Source organism: Mesoplodon mirus, assembly GCF_964341445.2.
Source record: "Mesoplodon mirus genome assembly, chromosome: 12".
NCBI lineage: Eukaryota > Metazoa > Chordata > Mammalia > Artiodactyla > Ziphiidae > Mesoplodon > Mesoplodon mirus.
The window spans coordinates 86,517,914-86,536,345 of record NC_138988.1 but is presented as its reverse complement, the minus strand read 5'-3'; the positions used below and the strand labels follow the sequence as shown (position 1 = coordinate 86,536,345).

The 18,432-nt window shown below is 44.0% G+C and overlaps 1 protein-coding gene and 1 pseudogene across 2 annotated transcripts in view; one reads left to right on the top strand and one right to left on the bottom strand.

Annotated features, from left to right (window-relative positions):
- LOC309813240 (cytidine monophosphate-N-acetylneuraminic acid hydroxylase) overlaps nt 1-18,432 on the bottom strand; it is a 107,783-nt gene that overhangs the window by 28,457 nt on the left and 60,894 nt on the right. Inside the window, exons 7-9 of the mRNA XM_082637877.1 lie at nt 8,465-8,574; nt 5,992-6,182; nt 263-410 (exon numbers count right to left, since the gene is read on the bottom strand). Of these exons, the coding sequence (XP_082494003.1) occupies nt 263-410; nt 5,992-6,182; nt 8,465-8,574 (449 nt within the window). The remainder of the gene's footprint in view (nt 1-262; nt 411-5,991; nt 6,183-8,464; nt 8,575-18,432) is intronic.
- Nucleotides 406-5,982, top strand: LOC309813243 (tissue alpha-L-fucosidase-like; annotated as a pseudogene). Its single transcript has one exon. The product of its transcript is annotated as a tissue alpha-L-fucosidase-like (transcript).

Sequence of the window (18,432 nt, the reverse complement as noted above, 5' to 3'; positions counted from 1 at the left end):
AATTGTCACCTCTTCTGGAAAGAAATCCCTTTTATTCAGAACTGGATTTATTATCCAGTAGAATCATACCATTGATAAATGGAGAGAAAAGCCACCTTTTATTTTAGCTCAAACATAGATTTACACAGTGCTAGGTATTTACACAGTACTATGTACAGAAAAAGTAGGCCATTGTTTCCTTAGTGTTTAAAGCGACTACCTCGCCTAAAATTTACCCCAAAAAGCATAATTGAAAAGTGTGGAAAGAACACAGATATCTGACCTGCTGCCATATTCCAAATGGCACTACATTGATATTAGTCAACTGGACACCACTCTGCTTCAGATTCCAAAAGACAGGTCTTTCCGTGTTTCCAACATAAATGGGAATATCTGGTCTTCTTCCAGCAACTTTCTTCAGTGTGGGGTAACTAGGATCAGAAGAATTCGAAGGTTGCAAGGTGAAAAAATAGAATCATCTAGTATAAGAGACAGTCTGCTCCTTACACCAACACGTTGACCAAGAAGACAGGTACTGAAAAACCAGACTCTCTGCAGAGTCCAAAAGAAGAGTATTTTCTCAAGGTTGACTGTAACAATGAGGGGAGTTTCCTAGGAGATTCCTCTTTATTGTGAGAACATACCATAAACCACAGTGTGTATATCAAACCAGGAGTGCAGATTCCATCTTCCACACTGATGCTGCTTTGAGCAAGCGTAGTTCTAACAGAAGTTGCAGAGTGGAAAAGTCCTGCTGAAGAGGTTTCTGGCAGGTGAAGGTCTCCATGAGCTTTGTTTTTTCTCATCCCTCAACTAGCAGCTCCCAATAAGAGAAAGGTTTTGGCCATTAAACAAGGAGAACCTATGAGCTGCCCATCACTGGAGACAGTTTTTCAATCATCAGAGGTTGATAGTCACACTGTGGTATAAAGAATGAGGTTTTTGTCCTTTAGGAGAGATGGTTAGCAGGTAGGCAAGACAGTAAAGTTTAGTGTAGAGGAAAATGACATTCACCATGTGTAGTAATCCCAACCCAGTACACCATTAACCATCCACGCATTTTTTTAGTACCTACATAGATTGTCAATTCTCAGTTCTGAGCACAAAATGAATTATAAACGAATTATATACCACTGTGGGGTACGGTAAAGCATGAACAATAAACAAATAAATGGCTGTTTAGATGTCTATTATATATCAGTCATGGTGCCAGGCACTTTCACATGTTATTTTATTTGATTCTCACCAAAAAAAAACCTCTAATTCTTTGTTTGCTTTTAATAAATGAGGACACATATTCAGAAGTACACGACTAACAGACAGTAAATTGGTATTCAAATTCAGGTTTTCTGATCCTAAACTTAGTGCTTCTTCTATTAGAAGACAATTTGAGATTGACAGGTACACACTGCTATATTTAAAATGGATAACCAACAAGGACCTACTGTACAGCACGGGGAACGCTGCTCAATATTATGTAACAACCTAAATGGGAAAAGAATTTGAAAAAGAATAGATACATGTATATGTATAACTGAATCACTCTGCTGTACACCTGAAACTAGCACAACATTGTTAATCAACTATACTCCAATATAAAATAAAAGGTTCAAAAAAAAAAGAAGGCAATTCCAACTTTAATGAATGTGCTATCTGGTTTAAGAATCAGACTTGTGCATAGAGTATAATGTCAGGTGAAATAAGATATTTAATAATAAGAAAAGTATAAACAAAATCAGCATATCAGCACTTACTAACTTCACTAATATTCAAGTTCCAGAACTATATTAAATAAGTAGAATCCAGAGGAAAAAAATCAGTAGGTTTTCTTCTCTAAAAACAAAGGATTCAAAAAATCAAGGATTCTTTGAACATGTCTTCAGTCTCTGGGTTAACCACCTAAATCTTCTACTTTAAAGGACTTTAGGAGTTAGGATAAGTTATTCTAAAATGGATGTTTATTGCTTTGTGATTTTTAAATTGTTGACAATTCTTACAGGCATCTATTAATAATATCATCCATTATGATACTCATATATTTACATAATAAATCACATTTCTTTGACTAAAGACTGTTTTCTAGCCCAGAACTTCTGCTGCCAGTGTCCTTGTCCTCACGGTGAGCCACAGCCACCCCCCGCCTCTGCAGGAGACCCTCCAACACCAGCAGGTATGTAGTCCTGACAACAAAGCATCACGAAGGCTTCAAAAAGTGGCCAAGTCCTGTGTCTTGGAACTGGAACTCTAAGGATCTGGGGCCCCATCGTGATTTGGCTGGTGAGTTGGGAACAGCCATCCAAAGGAGGAACATACGCTATGGACTCTAACACCCACTCTTAGAATGGTTCCATCCTCTCTACCTATGTGATAAGCAAAACGGCTTCAAAACACAGCATTTTGTCCGTGCAAAAACAATGCCAGAGCTATATGACCTTGCTAGCATGACCTTGAGGAAGGGCAACATGGTCGGCCGGACCCTGAAGAGGATTTGGCATCTGGCAGAGTTGTATTTGACTCCTGACTCTTGTTACTTACAAGCCTTAAACAGGTACAAACCTGACTTGATTTGGTCTGCTGGAGAGTGGGAATGTCCTGATACTTATTGGAACTCCACAAATTTTCTTGCTTGGCTCTACAATGATAGGCCAGTTAAGGATGGGGTCACTTACTGTTGCCATGGAGGATACTACAACTGTCAAGATAAATTCAAGCCAGAGACCTTGCCAGATCACAAGTGGGAGATGTGCACCTCAATAGACAAGCTGTCCTGGGGCTATCGTCACGACGTGGCAATGGGTGACATCACAAGTGAATCTCGAGTCATTTCTAAACTGATTCAGACAGTACGTTTGGGAGGCAACTATCTTCTCAACATTGGACCAACTAAAGATGGACTGATTGCTCGCATCTTCCAAGAAAGGCTTCTTGCTGTTGGGGAGTGGCTGAGCATCAGTGGGGAGGCTATCTATGCCTCCAAACCATGGAGGGTACAATCTGAAGAAAACACGACCTCTGTGTGGTCTACCTCAAAAGGATCAGCTGTTTATGCCATATTCCTGCATGGCCAGAAGATGGGATCTTAAGCCTTAAATCCCCCATAACTACTTCGACTACAGAGTGAACAAAGCTGGGAATCACAAACGATCTGAAGTGGTCCACAAATCCAGGTAAAGGTCTCCTCATGTACCTGTCCCAGTTACCACCCTCTGCTCTTCCGACTGAATTTGCTTGGACTGTAAAGCTGACAGGAGTGGAGTGACCACTGGAGTTCAACAAGAAAGGGACACTGCCTACACTTTGGATTTTCCTTTTATAGTACCATCACTGTAATAAACTACTCTTGTCTACTCAGACATCTCTTTTCCAATGCATTTTAAGAAAAGGAATGGATTATGTTACTCTGATGTCTCACAGGATCAAAGATCTGAGATCCATTGCTAGCATCTCTCTCTCTGATCAGCAGAAGGGATTGAACAGTTAAGCTCATCCTAACTTTGGGAATTATCTACGATGGAAACTTCACTCCACTCTGTGTTTCATAACCTGCTTGTTTATTCAAATGACTTCAGATCAAGAATAAGCCAAGTTATCCTGTTGCCTACGGGAGGAGCTGAAAAGGATTTGGCAAAATCCACCACATGCTATTTATTTAGCATCAAATGTGACCAATTACCCCCACCTACCCCCAGGAGCAAGAGAGACTGGAGGGGAAGGAAAATGCTTCCTAGGCTGCTAACAGTTCGCTTTTTAGAAGTTTCCAAAGCAAACGAAGAGCTCTGAAATTCAGTCTATTTACAGTGATACTATGAAGAAAATGAATGTGATTCTGCCCTGCTTTCTTTAATACAATCAAATAAATAAATTTGTACATCAAATTATTTTCTACCAAAAAAAAGAGACTGTTTTCTAAAGCACATTGGCCTTTCCCCCTTGTTTTTGTAAATAAAGAAGGTTTTATTCAGTAAATCAAGGTCAGACAAGAGGACTGGGGACAAATGACTTTGGTGTTTATTAGTTGACTAGGTAAGAGTCAAAAAGTAAGGGTCTATTCTATATCAGAGAAATAAAACTCAAAGGAGTGAAAATTATAGGTTTCGGTAACTTTCAGTAATAAACTATCCACAGTACACTACACAACCAATGCACTGTGATACTACAGTAGAGGACCAGTGTTTTAATGCCTGGCAACTTTGCCCACACAATTCCCTGAAATTAAAATGAAACTGGTTTTCAGGACAGTGGTTGAGAAATAACTGGGCTAAGTGACTTGAAAAGTTCTTATCTTCCCTAAAATTCAGGACTTTCCCATGGAATGTCCCTCATCAGGACCTTAGGCAATGGCATCTTGTAACAGGTACTATAAAGCAATCACCTGGTTTATGTGATACTGTTCTCTCTATACAAGCTATATAAAATTAGTACCACACAATACTGTTATTACACAATGCATGAACCCAGGCCTCTCATAATTCTGCAGCTGTATGTGTTTGGTTCCAGAAGCTTGTATGGAACAAAGGTATTGTGCAGTAGACAAGTCGATTTTTAATTGTGGCACCACAATATCCCAGTGGGTGATGTTCAATTTTTAAGTGTGTTGCAGGTAATTTGTTACTAAAGCAGTTAAATTACTGTTTTTAAACCGTTTCCTTAAAAAAGAGAACATACTCGTGCCTTAGAGATCTCATATGCTTTCAATAGAAAAATCAAGGGTCCAGTCAACCAGCAAAAACAACATATTTTCCCTCACCATGGACATTTCGATCAAAGTATGTCCTTCATGTGAATTTTGTCATGTAAAGTCACAGAAAAAAATATGGTGAAGTTGCTGCATTTTAGAACACTGTGGGCACTGCTAGATGTTTACACTGGCAGCCCAGCAGTCGTGACACGAACTTCTGAATGAGCATGAACAAACAGGACCCTGAAATGACACCAGGGGATTGGGAGTATGAGCCTGCCTCTTCCGGTAACAGTTCATTCACAAATGTGTGTGGTTTTGTAAATCCAAGTTCCTCTTTCTCCCTCCTTTTTGATTGCTTGGGTTAAGGAAGTTTCAGTTCCTATCCTTAGTATCACATGGCTCTGGTTTCAATGAAGGATGAAGTAGACTCAGGGTTCAAAAGCTGGGAGCTCAGTGTTGCTGCAATGCTACGAATCAGGAGGTGGCAAACCACAGTGACCTGCTGCTGTAAGCTAGGAATACCTTTTACCCTTTTACATGGTTGAAAAGGAAAACAGAAGGGCAATCCTATTTGGTGACACATTAAAATTTTGTGATATTCACATGTTATCGTCCATAAATAAGGTTTATGAGAAGACAATCAGGCTGATTCAGGACCGTTTATGGCTGCTTTTGTGCTACAACAGCAGAACTGTGTCACTGCGACACCAACCATATGGCTTGTGAAGCCGAAAACAGTTACACCCTGGCCCTTTATAGGAAACGTGTGCTGATTCCTACCATAAATGTTGAACTAAAAAAGGGGGGCTTCCCTGGTGGCGCAGTAGTTGAGAGTCCGCCTGCCGATGCAGGGGACACAGGTTCACACAGGACACCGGTCCGGGAAGATCCCACATGCCGTGGAGCGGCTGGGCCCGTGAGCCATGGCCGCTGAGCCTGCGCGTCCAGAGCCTGTGCTCCGCAACGGGAGAGGCCACAACAGTGAGAGGCCCGTGTACCGCAAAAAAAAAAAAAAAAAGGGAGTCAACATTAATAATCCTTAAACCTAGACTTTCACCAAGTGCCCTGAGGGTGGGAAGTGAGAGGGTGGAGGGTTATTAACCCCTGTCCTCCTTCCCACAATAGCTCCTTTCGCATTCCCAGTGGTATAAAGCGTGAAAGCACTTTAAAAATTATGCTATGCAAATGTAAGCATTTATCTAAATTAGTCCTCTTATCATCAGCCCAACTGAATCTACCTCAGAATGAGCAGTGATTGCAAAAGAACCTGAAAACCAGCGATGACTTTACTGCAACATTTTCTTCAGAGTTGAGTGCTCAGACTTCATTACCTCAGATGGTCTGAGTGCATGTGACTGATGTAAATTAGGTCCGCTTGGTACAGCCTCTCCAGCCAGTCGGACGGAGGCTCATGTAGTAACCACCATCCTCGGGCAAAAGCAGGACCGATTAACCAAGGGTCAAACACCATCCTCTTGTCTCCCAGCTTGAGGTCCATGCAGGCATGAGTCAGGTATGTTATCTGTCGGAAGACAGTGAGATTCAGATTATTAAATCATTCCCAGTCAGCAAAAATGAACTCGGCTGCTTAGCTGACAAGTTACATTGGAGAACTTGGTCCTGAGTATGTTCGGTGAAACAGGATGCAAGTGAGACCCAGCAGGAGTGTTTATATAGAATACAACTCTCAGCGCAGGTCACTAGTTTAGTAGAATAGAAATGTTCATGGTGGGTTTTAGGTGTCAAACCAATTGATTTACCCAGCTCTACCCTCTTTAAATAAGCTCCTAAATATTTATTTACAGTCTGCACTGCAGAATAGCGTATGTGGCCAGTCCTTCAAAGCACAATTTACAAGGAAGGGCAATTAGAGATGTTATGGCAGACACTTGGGGATTTAAATGCTGGAGTGGCTGGGAATAGGTACACAAATGAATGATTCCTGGTGGGTTTAAGGCAGGAGATAGATGGGCCCAAGGCTGAGCAGCTGGAGTTTGTCACCTGTGGACAGATACTCTAAGACAAAGATAATAGCTGGAGCAGAGAGGTGCTGAGTCCTGCCCAGATAAGAGATAAAGAGACCACATATGCCTCATTCTCGAGGTCAAGGAGACCTTCCAGACTACACCTGCGCAGAAAGGCTCCTCGAGGGCCAAAAAGGGAGGGGGCACCACCCCACAGTAAGTGATGTCAACCTTCCCATAGCCCTCTGGACTAGAATCCATCTTGGCTAAGAGATGCACACACACACAGGGGAGGACCCTGAGTTATAACCAAATACGGACTCAGAGCCAGGCAAAGCAAGATGATTGACCAGAGGAAACCCAGAAGAAATGCCCCATATATGTGATTTAAACTACCACGAAGGGACAACTATCTCTCTCTGAGCCCGCCCATGTGTGTCTATTCACACGTACATTCTTCCTCCTAATAAACACCTTACTTGTTTCACTACTTATCGTCTCTTTGTTGAAATTTATTTCTACAAAGCAGACAAGCCAAGGCCTTGTCACTGGCCCTCATGGTCTAGTGGTTAGCATTCAGTGCTCTCACTGCCGTGGCCTGGCTTCAATCTCTGGTCAGGGAACTGAGATTCTGCTTCAAGCCGCTGCAGGCTGAGGCCACCCGAGATTGGGTTGGCATAGCCATGCAGCCTGGCTAAACAGGCTTGTAAGGCTTTCTCTTCTAAATTACCTGCTGACTCACTCAGGATGTCAGGGTCTTCTGAGAATGGCTATGAACAATGATTTAGAGACTGGCACGGACTAGAAGATTCTAAATCAACCCCTCACTTCCTTCCCCTGATCTGGCATATCCACAGGAAAAAGGAAAACACCAGGAGCAGGGATAAAGTAATAGAAACTCCAGTGTGAAAAGCCAATAAAGAGGGTAAGGAGAGGTCAAGAAATCAGGGCTTCCCTGGTGGCGCAGTGGTTAAGAGTTCTCCTGCCGATGCAGGGGACACGGGTTGGAGCCCTGGTCCGGGAAGATCCCACATGTCGCGAAGCAACTAAGCCCGTGCACCACAACTACTGAGCCTGCGCTCTAGAGCCCACGAGCCACAACTACTGAGCCCACGCGCCTAGAGCCCATGCTCCACAACAAGAGCCGCCACCGCAATGAGAAGCCCGCGCACCACAGCGAAGAGTAGCCCTCACTCTCTGCAACTAGAGAAAAACCCAAGCACAGCAACGAAGACCCAACGCAGCCAAAAATAAATAAATAAATCTATTAAAAAAAAAAAAAAAAGAAATCAAATTCAGGTGATTATGCCTATTCTAATAGGTTCCCATTTGTTTCCTCAAAAAAGTAATAGCCCATTTTCTCAAATGAAAAGATTCTCAAATACTCCAGAAAAATTAATTTTTGATTGCTTACCTCTCAAACTATCAAAGTGTTTTCTCTGGAGGAAACTCTCTTCTAAAGGTAGGAAAATGCACAAGAAGGTTTGTGAAGTTCTCAGGGCAATGTGCAGAAATATACAACTGGCCATTTTACCTGATAGTGATTTGGTATCAAAGGCAATTTCTGAACTTCCGCCAATAGTTTTGCATGACTCTCCTTTGGGACCTCCGCTAAAAGTTTTTTTGTTTTGTTTTTTTCTGGATGTATTCCCTTGTAATCCCTGCCAAGTTCTGGAGGTTCCTAAAAAATTTGCTCAAGAGTTCAGAATAACTATATTATATGTCCTAACCAGCCACCTCCAAGAATATTCAAGGTAATACAGGATGTAAATATATATATAAGAGGAAATCTTAGTTCTATTTTTGTTTTTAAGATCATTACAATTTAATGTTTCCTTACCTGCACTTCCCCAAAAGCCAAATCTTCAGGAGATCTGGGCTCTGAATCCCAGGGGTTAGGAGGATTCAGTTCTAGAAACAAAAGTCCATTTTCTTCATTCTTTTCCACAACTAGAACCAAAGGGGAACAAATCTGGATTAACAACAATAACAAAATGACTGTTAAAAACCATCACTGAAATGGAAATGCATGGCTCAGGTACACAGAGTACAAAAATCAAAGGAAAATAAAAACAAAAGGCAATGCTCATTTGGGTCAAGCAATGTCTACTGAGATGAGAGCTGAACACCATCACCCATTCATTTCTTTTTTTTTTAATTTAAAATTTATTGTAATGGGGTCTGCACAAAAGGAGGGGGTGAAGGGTAGGGAACATGAAGGGGACACAGGAAAACGATGACATGGCCAGGGCCACAGCTTCTGTCACGGGGGAAGGGATGAAAAGGCCAGGGCTGGAGCTGGGGTGGAAGAGGGACGGGAGAGACACTGTGGCTGCATTCCCCCCACCCCCAGGAAGCACCTCTAGTCCCTGGATCCTCCCATTTATCCTGGTCCCCTAAGATTCCATCTCTTGCCCTACCTCTGGCCCTAGTGGCTCCTTCTTTTGCTCCCCTTGACTTGTTTTCCCCTGACAGATTCTCAAGCAGGATGATGTTTAGGGCCTGACCCCAAACCACCTCACCTTATGAAGGTACAAACTGTGCCTTCCCTGCTCCTGCCCCTCCTCAGATCTCACCTTTCCCCCTCTCTGGCATGGAATCTTTGCTTTCCTTCCTTCCTCTCCTCCCTCCTCCTGGAAAAAACAAAAAGCACCAACTCCCCAGGGAGGGGCCGTAGACAGTAGGGGGACACTGGAAGGAGGACAGCAAGGAGGACCATCGAGAGGAAGGCTCACAAATCCCTGGCAGGGCAGGGGGTTACAGAGAGGAGAAGGGGTGAGGGCAGTGGCCGCTCCTGTCCTCTGCCACCCCTGCCCACTGTCCAGGGGGCTTCAACACGACTGAGGGGCCAGGTGTGCATATGGGGTCAGGTCTGATAGGGAGAAGTGAGGGGCAGGAGAAACAAATCGTTAAAACCTAGCAAATTCCCCTAAAAACACTTCTTCCTCCTTTCCTTCTGGAGGGTCCTTGTTGGCAGGGCAAGTAGTGAGGAGTTGGTGGGAAGAGACAGGGGAAGAGGAGATGGTACCGAGGGACTTTCCTCCACTCTCCCCTCTCCCCCCCAACCAACTTGGAGCTCACCAGGGCTGGGAGGGAAGAGGCTGAGAGCTCACACGCACACCCTCGGCCCCGGAGAAGGAGCCACAGCTCTGGGAGGGGCTGCCGGACAGGCCTCACCTGTACCTGGTGGGTGCGGGGGTCCCCCTCAGCTGGTGGGCTGTGGCCGGGGAGGCGTCTCCGGGACAGGGGCGTCGCCCCGCCCCCCCACGGGTCCGCATGTGGCCGGCCAGCTGGGCAGGGTCTCGCAGTGCACGCTGCACAGCTACACAGTTCGAGGTCAGCCCGAGTGCTGCCGTGGTGAAGCCTCTGTTGCAGAGCTCACGGACGTGGTGAGGGCCTCGGCTACGCACCGTCATGTGGTCCGAAATATAAGCCGAGCTCAACGTCTTGCCACGCACATGACCCGTCGCCTTCTCTTTGTGTCGTACTGTGCGGACCCGCAGTCGAGCCTTGATCTTCGTAGCAAAAGCTGCCTCGCAGTTCTCACACCTGAAGGGCCGGTCTGTTGAGTGCACTTGTCTGACGTGACTGGCGAGGTGATCCCGCCGGGGGGAAGCTCTTGCCACAGTGCGAGCAGCTGGGCTTGTGCACTGTGCCGTCGTGTGAGCACACGTGGTAGCTCCTGAGGTCCTTCCGTCGGTTCCGGTGGTCGACGTAGCGGAAGGCCTCGCCGCACATCTCGCAGGCGTGGTTCTTCAGGATGCGCTTTCCACCGCACCCATGGCCACTGCAGCCGCTCGGCCGCAGGCTCCGCTCAGCTGGGACACGTTCAGGAGGCTCAGGAGCACCATGGTGGGCATCTTCATAGCACCTGAGGGGACCCGGCCGGCTTTGGCTCCCGTGTGGATGGCGTCGTGCCTCCGGAGGCTGTAGCCGTTCTTGAACTCCTTGGCGCACAGGGCGCAGAGGTAGGACCCCTTGCTCTATGCTGCTTCTCCAAGGCAGATGCGACTGGGGCCACAGCGACCGTCGCGGTTGGGGCAACGACAGCGGTGGCCGCAGCTGCGGCGATGGTGGCGGCAGAGACAGGGGGCGCGGCCTCGGCGGCGGGCGCCGACACCCGCAGGGGCGGCGGAGGGGGCGGCGGGGGCTGCTTCAGAACTGCTGTATCCACAGTGGAGGCGGCGGCCGGGGCCGGGGGCGCAGCAGCAACGGCGGCGGCCGCGGCGTACTCCTGGGCTGCGACGAGAACTGGGAGCAAGCCCACCTGGAGGCGCTCGGCCGCCAGGGCCTGGAGCGTGGGTGGGGGCGCCGGCGCGGCCTGGAATGGACTCTGGGCGCAGCCCTGGAGGCAAAGAAGCCGGGATGGAGCTCAGCCCCGACCTGCGGGGGGTTCTGGGCGTGACCTTCAGGTGGCAGGAAGGAGTTCAAGAGGCCGCCCACCACCCCTCCCCCGGCAGTCCAGGCCCGGCACGGGGAACGGGGTGTGGGGGGTGGGGCAGCCAGCACCGTACAAAGGAACACGGGGAACATGGCCTCCGCCACGGCGGCGGGGCTCAGCGGGGGGCCGGGGGCGCGGGCTGCGCCGAATGCATGGCCGGCGGCCGCCCCACCGCCTTCGCAAGCCGGCGGGCTGGAGGCGGGGGGAGGGAAGGAGGGCGCCTGACGGGCCGTGGAGCGCAGCGGTGATGGCGGTGGCGACGCCCCCTGGATGGGGGCGGGAGGCCCCGCGGGGTTGGGGGCGCGGGCGGCTGCGGTGGGAGCCTGGCCGGGCGGGTGGGGGGAGCAACAGAAAAGCCTTCGCCCCAGCTGCGCAGCTCGCCCAGCCGGCACCTCTGGGAGGGCGCCCCATTCATTTCTTTCTTCATATTACACTTAAGGAACTCATGAGATCTCAGGTGTATCAGGGACACAGCCACACACCAACAGCTTCATTACCATCAAATGAATGATTGCTAGAGATGAGTTCAAGGTGCTATGGAAGTGTCTAGGAAGGAGTACCTAGTTTGGTTCTAAGAGTCAAAGCAGATTTCATATAGGAGGTAACGCTCCAGCTAGACTTGAAAGATGAGGTATCTGGGCCCAACAAAAGACATAGGATGATGTGAAGCAAACAGGATGAGATAACAGCATGTGTAAAGGCACAGAGGCACGAGAGAGCTTGATATGCACAAAGTGACGGCTCATTGATGACCGAGGAAAGTGGTGTTTGAGCCAGGCCAGGATAGACAGGTAGGTCAGAGAAGGCCATGAGGGACCTTCCCTGCTAAGGAGGAGTTTGGATTTTATCTTGTGGCAATGAGCGGTCAGTGAAGTATTTTAAGCAATTGTAGCAGACGCGCTGGTGGCTTGCACAAAATCTCTTTTCTCCTTCTTTACTATTAGCATCTAATTTTTTTTATTTTAAGGAGTGGTGATACACCTATCTAAAGATCATGATTTCCCAGGCCCCCTTGCAGTTATGAGTGGCCATAGCTCTACGTACAGTTTATATGGTTCTGCCCAGTGAGATGTGAGCAGAAGTGTACTAGTGGGACTTCCAGGAGCACGTTTATTTTCCTGACAAAGAGGGACAAACTCAACGGATCTGGACTGTTCACCCTTCATCTTCCCCCTGCCCCTTGTGTGCAACTTGGTTGCCATGCTTGGAGGAGCAGGAGCCATCTTGAGACCCTGAGGAAAAAAGTCAGATACTAAGGATGACAGAATGGGAAGACAGAAGGAACCTGGCTCCGTGATTAACCAACAGCCATAATGCCCAAGACTGGCTGCTTTCCAACTTCTTGTGATGTAAGAAAACCTCAGATATGATTGGGCCACTCTTATTTGCGTTTTCTATTACAATGGCTGAAAGCAATACCTAAGTGCTATAGGAAGGGAATATTAAAATCAGAACTTAATTTTAGGAAGACCACTGTGAGACACATGGAGAGGATCAATTGGAGGGAGGCAGGACCATATTTGAGAGCCCTCCCCATTGTTTTGGGAGGCCATCAGCAAACCACTGATGGACATGCACTCAGGAGAAAGATGGCCTGTTTGGAGCCCTCACTCTCCCACTTAATAGCTTAACAGCTGGATGACCTTGGACAACTTACTTGACTTCTCCACTCTTCAGTGTTTTTATCTATAACCCTAGCCCCCTCCAAGGACAGTCATCCTAATAAATGCCAGCAATTTTACTAACTGCTCAGTGAAAGCAAATGAGGTCCTAGACCAAAGCAGTCCCTATGGAAATGGCATCATTGCCCTGCCCTCAAAGCCAAGCATTTTCCTACTTTCTTCAAAGCATATAAAAAAATATTTTGCCTACACTTTCCAAACGAATAATTATACTCACTTTAAGACAACTGCTAATGGAAGAAACCGAGGTAAAAATTACCCCTAAAATGAAAAATGGTGCATTTTTTTAATATTCCCTAATAGTTGAAAACAAAAACTTATATATGCTGTCAAATTTCAGTTTTCAAGGTCAACTGGAGGGACTGTAATAAAGAAGAGTTGAAAACTTAAAGAATTACCTCCTCTAAAGTCTGTTTTGCTCTCTCACTGCCCTAGCTTCACCCTCATGGCTACATATTCTCCCTCTCTGCCCCTGACACACTGATGACACATTTAGACGATCTCCTTGGAAAGCTCTCCTCAGTATCAGCACTGCCCGCTACCTGGCTTCATTTGGGACTCAGCTGTCATATTATCAGACAGGGCTCTCTGACCACTCCATCTCAAAGAGCACTCTCCAGCCCTCTACCCTCATTTTTTTCTTCCTAGCCCTATTGTCACTGGACGTATTGTATATTGTTTGTTTATGGTCTGTCTCCCCTATAAGACTATGAGCTCTGTGAGAGCTGGCATCGTGGTTTGTTTGATGCTCTGTCAGTAGTGTGCCAAGAACGTTGCCTGACTCACAATTGGCATTTGTTAAATATCTGTTGAGTTAATTGATTAATTAATGGTCATCACTCCATGTCTCCCAAGACTCTCTTGGGGTGCACAGCCCCCTCTCCCAACCCAGGCACTGCTCCTGCCCAGACTGGGCACCTCAAGTTGGGAAATTTAGATATAAGATTATCTCAACAAAAGCCCCAAATAAAGTATATTACTTTTTCATTTTTAAAAGAGCACTTTAGGGCCTCCCTGGTGGCGCAGTGGTTGAGAGTCCGCCTGCCGATGCAGGGGATACGGGTTCGTGCCCCGGTCTGGGAGGATCCCATATGCCGCGGAGCGGCTGGGCCCGTGAGCCATGGCCGCTGGGCCTGCGCGTCCGGAGCCTGTGCTCCGCAACGGGAGAGGCCACAACAGTGAGAGGCCCGCATACCGCAAAAAGAAAAAAAAAAAAAAAAAAAAAAAAGAGCACTTTAAAAGCTAGAAACATGATCGCACCAGATAGCTTCAGTTGGTCCCTACAAACCCCCTCTTCTCTACCTGTCTGCACCCTTGTCCACCTACTGTCTCCTTCAGGAGGTTGACTTAGCTGGACCACATCAAAGGGCTCCCACACTCTCCTCCTTTTAGGTGAGTTTGGCTATTGGGAAGCTCCAGGGTGAGATGGTAAGAGAACTCAGTGAGGCTGGGTCACTTATACCTCTGGCTCTTTCCCTGTAAGGTCACCTTGAACTAGTTATGCTCTGGGCATGGACAGAGGTCACTGCTCATCTCATAGAAGCTAATTCTTTATGACTCTCTCTTCTTCCAGATTCTGGAAACTGCTCCCCCCTCATCCCTTTGGGCCTAAAGACAGATAATTTGGCTGTTATCAACTCCAGGTTACTCCACCTTCCCTGTGATTCTCCCACATCCACACCTTATAAAATATCCTTTGATGAAAACACGCTCTACAAATTATCCCAATTTGAGGGTGCCATCTTTGTTCCTTTTGTGAATATAACTAATACAATAATTAAGAATCGCTATCCTGAAACCCCAAATTCAGAAGAGTGATTACTTCTGGGGGATGAGGGGATATGTAATATGATCAAGGAAAGGTATTTAAAGATCTTCTGCTGTTAATGTTTTATGTCTTAAGCTGAGCACTGGGCAAATGGCTGTTCACTCTGTTATTTTTATACGTTTTAAATATTGCTTAAGAATTTAATAGAAGCATACTAATTAATATTTTTCCTAGTAATAGTTATCAACTTATTTAATAGTAAAACACAATTGGCTTTCTTAATAAAATCAGGAACACACAAAGGATGCTTAATAGCACTATTCTTATTAAACTATGTCCTTGAAAATGCAAGTGATATAATAAAGATACATCTTATTATTATTTCCAGGCTATACGATTGCCAGAAAACATTGTCATGAAATAGAAAGAATGCTGGATTTGGAAACATCTGGGTTGGGATTATGACTGGGCTGCCTATTATCAGCATCCTGGGCTGCAGTTTCCTGATCTGTAAAATAGGATTATGATACATACTTTGCAGAGTTGTTGTAGGGGTTAAATTATATAATAAATCCTATAGGGTCTAGCACTATGCCTGGCACAGAGAAGGGATTTAAAAAATAATATAATTATTATGGCAATTATTTTACCTTCAAAGAATGAAGAGTTAAAAAGAAAGTTCAGTATTGGACAAACAAAATTATATACTAGCAAATACCATTTCGAAAATACAAGGTATTATGGAAGACTCTCAGAAAACTGCATTGATATCCACTCTTAAGGATTTTCCTTCTTTAGAATTGTTCTCTCTTAAGAAAAGTAGAAGAAAATAAGAGTCTGTAACTCTTAACTATTATTTCAAAGCAAACACCATAAAAGTTTTTATGCCCCTCGCACAAAGATAATGCATTTAGGCATGGAAGAAAAGCATAACATCTGCCAACTCCCTGCCTCTATAAAGCAGGAGAATGTGTTATCCTTATTTTGACTGCACAAACTGATGCAATCTAGGTTATTTGGGTTATAACTTAATATTTATCCAGAAGAACAAACAAATGGAATTCATTAAAATCTTTTTATAAGGAAGAATAATGAAGAAGAATTAGAGCAAAAACATTTTAGAAAACTGTAATAATTAAATCATTGATTATTAGCATAAGGACAGTCAAGGAGAGGATCCTAATTAAATAACAGTTTAATATTCTAAGAGAGGGATCACAGATTGGTGGGAAAGGAAGGGCTATATAACAGTGGTGCTGTGCAGCTGGTTAGCTAAGTATTCCAGTTGATTAAAGACACAAAGAAAAGCAACCAAGTGGTTAAAAGATATGAAAAAATAGAATATCAAAGGGAGGACTTCTAAGTTTAATAGCAATGGAAACAATTCCAATGGAAAATCTGAATAGATACAAATGTAAAATGAAAAAGTTCTACCACCAAAGAAAATTGGCAAACATGTTTGGAAAATATTAGCAACATATTTGAGAAACAAGTGTAATCTAAAACAACAGTGCTCTTTTTGACTCAAATGAGGAAAGTCTGAAAAAGAATGCCCTGAGCTGGTAAGGCATGGAGAGAAAAGGCAGGCTTATTAACTAGTTAGAGGGAACAAAAACTGGTTCATTCTAAAAAATAGACTCTAATGCAGTATATATTAAAGAATGGATGAATGAATAATGGACCCATTCATTCATTTAGTACCTCAAGTAAAGACGACTGTGCTAATCATATTTTTCAGTTCATGACACATGATATTCGGTCCAGGCAACGCTACTTACTTACTTACTTACTTACTTATTCCCTTTATCTCTGTTTCCCACTTTTATTTCCCCCTCCTCCCCTACAGGCTACAATTTGAATGGTCGTGCAAAATATGTATTATATTGTATATGTGCATCTTTAGTTTATATAAACGGTATTGGGTCTCCAGTCTGTTTCTTACTCTTTTTCACTCCATACTCTGTTTTTAAGATTCATTCATGTTACCACGTGTACATCTAGTCCACTTCCTCTAACTGCAGTTTAGTATTCCCTGGTTCACCGCATTTTACTGATTCACTCTCCCAGTGGTGGACCCATAGACTCTGCCACAACAAGGTTTCTTTGGTATACAAACAGGAATGGGGTATTCCTATGGCATATTCATAAACGCCATGGAGTTTTCATAAACCTCCCCTGACTAGTCACTGTCAGGTTCCTCTCTAGCGTGGCTGTACCAGCCACATTCCCACCACAGGCATGACTATTTCTATACCCTTATATCTCTGACAACATTCCGCAGCACCTTCGTTTCTATCAGTCAAAAAGACATAGAGTAACACCTCATTGCTTTACTTTGCAGTTTTCTGATAATTAACGTGTTTGAGCATATCTTCATGTGCTTATTGACCTTTGCGGATTCTTCTGTAAAATGCTAGTTCATATCCTTTCTGCATTTTTATATTGGATTTCCTATCTTTTTCTTTTCAATTTGCATTACTTCCTCCTATATGCTAGATAATATTCCCTTGTTGGTTGCCAATATTGCAAAATAGTCACTCAAACTGTCATACATCTTTTAACTTTGCCCATGGTGTCCTCCATTTAGCAGAAATCTTTAGTGCTGATGAAATCACATTCACCAGGGTTTTGTGTGTGTGTGTGTGTGTGTGTTGGTGGGGGGTTATCCTTTGAGCTGTACTTCTGAAGTGTTGTTTGAAGAGTCAGGAAGTGCCACCAATTTCTAGGTCACAAAGATATTCTACATTTCTTTTGTTACTTTTACAGTCTGACCTTTTTCATTCAGGCTATTAGTCCATGTGAAGCCCATCTTTATGTTACGATGTATGAGGTGTTAAATATGGGTAAAAGCATTAATTAATCATACCCTGTTGCCAGTAATTCACCTATCTTACAGAAAAAACTCCAAAAACAGAGAAGTTCTTAAGCAGAAAGATCACAGTTTTGGTTTTGATGGCAAAAAAAAAAAAAAAATCTGTGAACAGCCTAAATTCCAACAACAGAGAAATGGCTAAATAAATTATTTAAGTTAATATTTAATGTAAGCATACTTTAAAATTATGTATATATAGAATCTGACATAATATGACTAATATAATAAATTAACAAGACAAAAACAGGATGCAAAAATAATATATAGAATAATTATAATTATTTGTAAAAGTATGCTTAAAAAGGTGACTGGAATTTGGAACAACTAGATAGAAAATCAACAAGGAAATAGAAGACTCAAACAACACTATAAACCAACCAGACCCAACAGACATAGACAGAACACTCCACCCAACAATAGAATACACATTCTTCTCAAGTACATGTAGAATATTCTCCACAAACCATGTTAGGCCATAAAACAAAGTTAAAAGGATCAAGTCATATAAAGTATGTTCTCTGACCACGATGAAATGAAATTAGATACCAATAGAGGAGAAAGTTGGAAAATTCACAAATATGTAGAAATCAGACAACATACTTCTAAATACAAATGGTTTAAGGAGGAAGATCACAAGGAAAATGAGAAAATACTTTGTGACAAGGAAAAATGGAAACATAATATTCTGAAACTTATGGAATGCAGCTAAAACAGTGCAGTGCATAAAAGGCACACACCTATAATAAAAAAAGATCTCAAGTAAAAAACCGAACCTTCCACCTTATAAAATTAGACAAAGGAGAGCAAATTAAACCCAAAGCAAACAAAAGGAAGGAAATATTTAAAAATTAGAGCTAAAATAAATGGAATTGAGACTAGAAAAACAAGAGAAAATCGATGAAAACAAAAGTTTGTTCTTTGAAAAGATTAACAAAATTTCCAATCCTTTAGCTAGACTAACCAAGAAAAAAGAGAAAAGGTTCAAATTACTAAAATCAGGAATGAAAAGGGGGACATTACTATCAATCTTACAGAAATAAAAAAG